This window comes from Sceloporus occidentalis, unplaced genomic scaffold (genome assembly GCF_023333645.1).
Source record: "Sceloporus occidentalis isolate IW3139 unplaced genomic scaffold, rSceOcc1.0.p SCAF_95, whole genome shotgun sequence".
Lineage (NCBI taxonomy): Eukaryota > Metazoa > Chordata > Lepidosauria > Squamata > Phrynosomatidae > Sceloporus > Sceloporus occidentalis.
Window position 1 is genome coordinate 535,995 of NW_028317075.1, and position 4,742 is coordinate 540,736.

At 45.7% G+C, this 4,742-nt stretch overlaps 1 protein-coding gene across 1 annotated transcript; it reads right to left on the reverse strand.

Moving 5' to 3' along the window:
• Positions 1-1,667: 1,667 nt before the first annotated feature.
• LOC149284290 (ankyrin repeat domain-containing protein SOWAHB-like) lies at positions 1,668-4,067 on the reverse strand. Its single transcript, XM_089496879.1, has one exon. The coding sequence runs from the start codon at positions 4,065-4,067 to the stop codon at positions 1,668-1,670; it is 2,400 nt and encodes a 799-aa protein (XP_089353005.1).
• Between the last annotated feature and the right edge of the window lie 675 nt (positions 4,068-4,742).

Consider the following 4,742-nt stretch of genomic DNA (forward strand, 5'->3'; position numbering starts at 1 on the left):
CATCATTAAAAAAATATATAAATAATCTTTATTCACATTAATTACAATTCAAGTTTTAGCCCATTTCAACCAGTCACACAGTGTGCGAGGAATCTTCTCACTTGATACAAGATGTCTCTGGAACACATCTTGGAAGAGAAATACCTGATTGTCACACTTTAAACATCCAAAAAAGGAAATCAACCCCAGTGCAAAGACCTTTCTTTTTCTTAGCTGGGTATAAGAAAAATTCATGTAAGTATGACCATAACTGTCAAGAAAAATAGCTAGAGTTTTGAAGTATTGTTGTGCATTTCCCTATGAAGGTTGTGAATGAGCATTCCTGATTGTGCCGTCACCTAGATTTTTTGTTACTAAAATCTGCCAGTGCATTAGACAAAGTGTGATACACATATAAAAATATAGCAAGAGTAGCATAATTTGGCAGCATAAGCAAAACCATTCTAACAGCAGGGGAAAAGAAGATTGACAATTATTGTCCTCCTCCACAGGAGAATATTTTCATACAATTGATAATCTGCAAAGTCAGAAATGATTACTCACATTTCATTCTCTGATGTGGCTAACTAATACCATTTTCATTCTTGCATTTCTTTTGCACCATAGTGTATCTGTGGGCCATGGTTGTTAATACAATAAGACTCCATACATTATTGCTGATAAAATAGAAATTCACACTACATAAGCCTTTCAATACCACTGGCTTGTGCTACAGAAATGGGCAACTCATGAGCCATTTAGAAAACATCTCTACACTACTTATGGTGTACATTGACCAAACTGCATACATGGTTTTATGTTTTTTAGCTAACAAATTTAGTCCATATCTGCGTGCCCTTGACATACACATATATAATGATACAAGGTAGGTAACAGAGAAAGACAGTCTGATGGTCAAGAGGGGATGAAGAAGACCCGAAACCAGAACTGGCACAATGCTTATGAGAACTTGTATTCTGAAGAATGAGCTCCTGCCCAGTTTGAGGACCTTGGTCCTGATTGATTTTGTGCGCCAGTTGGCTCACCCACATTGAGGCAGCATATACCCATAATGCAACATTCCGAACACAGAATGCAATATGTTGTTATCTCAACAAGAGTACCAGTCTCTTGAAACGAGTGCATCAAGTAGGAATACGGATGGATGTCATTTTAGCTTTAGATCTGTTATATAGTTCTGAGATGTTTCTTTTCATTGTCGTGGATTTTCTTAACACACCTAAGAATGCATTCTCAAGTGAGCTGCTCCCCTGTTTGGTATAGATGTGGTGCATTGCCACGGCTTGTTAATGTACATTTCATATCATAGAAGGACCCAAAATGCACACTGGATTTAAAATGGATTATAAAGTGATTGGAAAAAAATACCAGAAACTCTAAAATTATAGCTAAAATGACCTACAAAGTGACACAAACCATTAGTCATACTGTAGCAGACACTACAAAATATTGCGATTTGTTAATGTTACTTTATCTAAAAACAAAACCTCAGACTCAATTTGACATTTGTTAAGTGCGTAGTCGGTTAAATACACTTAGAACAGACCCAAGCCATAATTAAACCTGGAAGCAGAGTTAAATCCACCGCATTCCCAATATGTGATCGAGGAATGTGCTACAAAACTCCCTAGGCTTTCAACGCATTTACATGGCAGAAACGGTATTTCTCAGTCGCTATAGATTTCTCTTTCCCTCAATGCAGGGAGATTATTAGCTCTCCATTTTTGATGCTGGGGCTTAAGGAAAGCAGCCAGCGAGGTTTTTCGGTTTAGCTGAGCTGATCTATTTGGTGCATTTATACTGTGAGCTATAGGCAAGGCCTGGGCTGGGAATATAGTTTTACCCTTTGGTGCTCCTAGCAGCTGCCAGACCTCTCCAGATGTTGTGCAGCTCAGATATTGCCATGCTCTCTTTCCACTGTTATCTCTCAGCTTTACATTCACTTTGAGCTTTTCCACAAGCATGGTGGCAACTTTATGATGTCCATGGATGGCAGCAATGTGTAAAGCGGTATATCCACAACTTGTCTTTACATTCATATCCAGTTCAATCCCTGCCTTCTTGGCACCTGCTACAACTTTTTGGAACATCTCCATACAACCGTGTTTGGCCAACCAGTGCAGAACAGTGTACCCGGAGATGAAATCCTTCCTTAAAGCCAAATTAGGGTCCATATTGAACAGTCCATAAACTTGAAGCCAGGACCCGGAAGCAGATTTAACAAGCCAATCGTGTTCTAATGGATCTAAAGGTACTAACGAAGATTTAGAATTACTAATTTTTTTAGGATCAGAATCCTTTTGTCCTTTTGGTACGTGCAGTGTCACCGTGTTGTGGTTGCCAAAAGGGAGCTGGTCATTTACGACAAAACTATTGGATGTGACAGATTTTACAGTCAGGAGTCTGTCGATATCTGGTGGTGGGGCCACCACTGCAATATTGGATGATTTCTTTGATCTAGATGGACGCCGCCTTTTCCTGTATTCTCTGTCAAGTAATTCATCATCCGAAGATGACATATTTTCCCGCAAATGAGCACGGGCTCTATTCCTGGGGACATTGCCAGCCAACTCAAATAATATAGGTGCTTGATCTGTCAGGAATGATTTGGCAATGTAAGGTGATTTATGGGTCTCAGTTAGTACACTAGGTGTCATTGCCTGCACCCTAGCTTTGTCTGCGATGCCCAGAGAGTTCTCACGTTGTGGCTTATTGTACTGTTCGATTATACTAAGGACTTTAGTGTTTGAGGGGCAGCTCCGGGAGGTCTCAGATTTTGGTTCAATGAAATGATCATACTTTTCATTGTTTGAGTCGCTGGAGATCTCCTCCTCCTCCCGGTGCTCTGTGTCACAGTCCCCACCTTCCCCACTGTCACTGCCATCACTACCACAGCTTTCTTGGTCCACAAAGTCCTCCAAGTCCTGCAAAGAGAGTTGGCATCTGATACTTTTGAAGATGGGCATATCCAACATCCACATGCCATGCAGTTCATTATAAGGCAGAGGAGGAGAGGGGCTAGGACTTACTGGTTCATACTCTGCCAGCAGCACATCTGGAGGAGGAATATCTGATTCATGTGGGAGCAGCAGGGAGGGGGAAGGGTGATCTGTATTCATGTACCTGGAGGAGGAAAGGACTACAGGCTGCCCCTGATAAAGGCTATCACAGGGTTGCTCTCTATACACATTACTGGGCTGTTCATGTGCAAAGTGCACCTCCTGGGGTAAGCTACCCTTCAGCTGTACACTTAATTGATTACATTCACTGCATGACATACACCCTTGTCTTTGTTCTTGTAGATCCCTGTAAGTTGCACTTACAAAAGCAGGATTAGCTGTGTCTGTCTTGCTCTCTTGTCTCCGGGGGCTCCTTGAAGCTGGAGAAGGCTCGTTGGGCAGGGGCGAGTAGGAAGAGGAGCTGCTGTTGGGTGATGAGATGCTTTTGGGTGGCGGGGATGAGTCCTTCGGCGATCGGGAGCTGGTGGGTGTCAAATCGGGCGTTAAATGTCCCTTAGGAGAAGAGGCATCCCATGCCTTCCCATTCACAGGTCCGGTGATTTCCCGGCTCCCGGGATGCTTGTGTAGAGGGGTCACGTTTATCTGCCGCAAATGTCCAGGGGTCTCGGGGTTCACCTCCCATCCAGCCTGCTGTCCACTGCCCTCCAATTCCGCGGGGTGTCTGTTCCGTCTCTCGCCCACCTGAGGTCCCGTGCATGCCTGCCCTCGCACGGCTGAACTCTCACCCCGATCGGCCCTTGTGCTGTCGCCGACACGACCAGGTTGGTGTCCCAGATCAGGTGGGGTCGGTGGCCGCAGGTCCTCTCCCAACAGATCCTGGTACTTGCTCCTCAGCACCACGTACTTGACACCCCCTTCCTGCTTTACCACCGCCACCGAGTTCACAAAGCGCTTGAACCTCTCTCTGTGCTTCAGCAGCTGCTCTGCAGACACCTGGGGGTCCCTCAAGAAACCCTTAAAATGTGCCAGCAAGGAGGCATTTGGCACCTTCCCACCACCTTGACATAAAAAGTCCAACACCTCTTCCTGGCTCAGCGCCTTGGCCATCATCGCACAGACACAAAAAGGGTGGTCTCCGTCACAGTCCAAGTTGCGGACAGAGGTCGGACATGGTGCTCTGATGCTCTCGTCTGGGCGCAGTAACTTTCTGTAGCCTCCCCACCTAAGTTGCACTTAGTCACAGTTTCACCTGCTCTCCCAGCCCCTCCTCTCTCTTCGCTGAAGGGCAGAAAATGGCCCTTTGCCTTTGCTTTCTAAAACACCCATCTCCACCCTCTTTTTTATTCCCTCCAACCCTTACAATGAATAACATTTCCCTCCCTCCCTCCTCCATCCCCGTCTGACTGAGGCGGCATCAGACAATCGCTGCTGTGAGGGAGGCGCGGAGGGAGGAGCAGGAATGCCACGGCGAGCCCTCGCTGCAAGGTGCACGCAACACAACCTGTACACAACACAAGCTGCACATAACCCAACCTGCACACAACACAACCTGCAAGGTGCACGCAACACAACCTGTACACAACACAAGCTGCACATAACCCAACCTGCACACAACACAACCTGCAAGGTGCACGCAACACAACCTGTACACAACACAAGCTGCACATAACCCAACCTGCATAGTGCACACAACACAGCCTGCACACAACACAACCTGCAAGGTGCACGCAACACAACCTGTACACAACACAACCTGCACATAACCCAACCTGCATAGTGCAC

Coding starts and splice junctions, on each gene's coding strand:
- LOC149284290 (XM_089496879.1), bottom strand. CDS start 4,067: ATGGCCAAGGCGCTGAGCCAGGAAGAGGTGTTGGACTTTTTATGTCAA.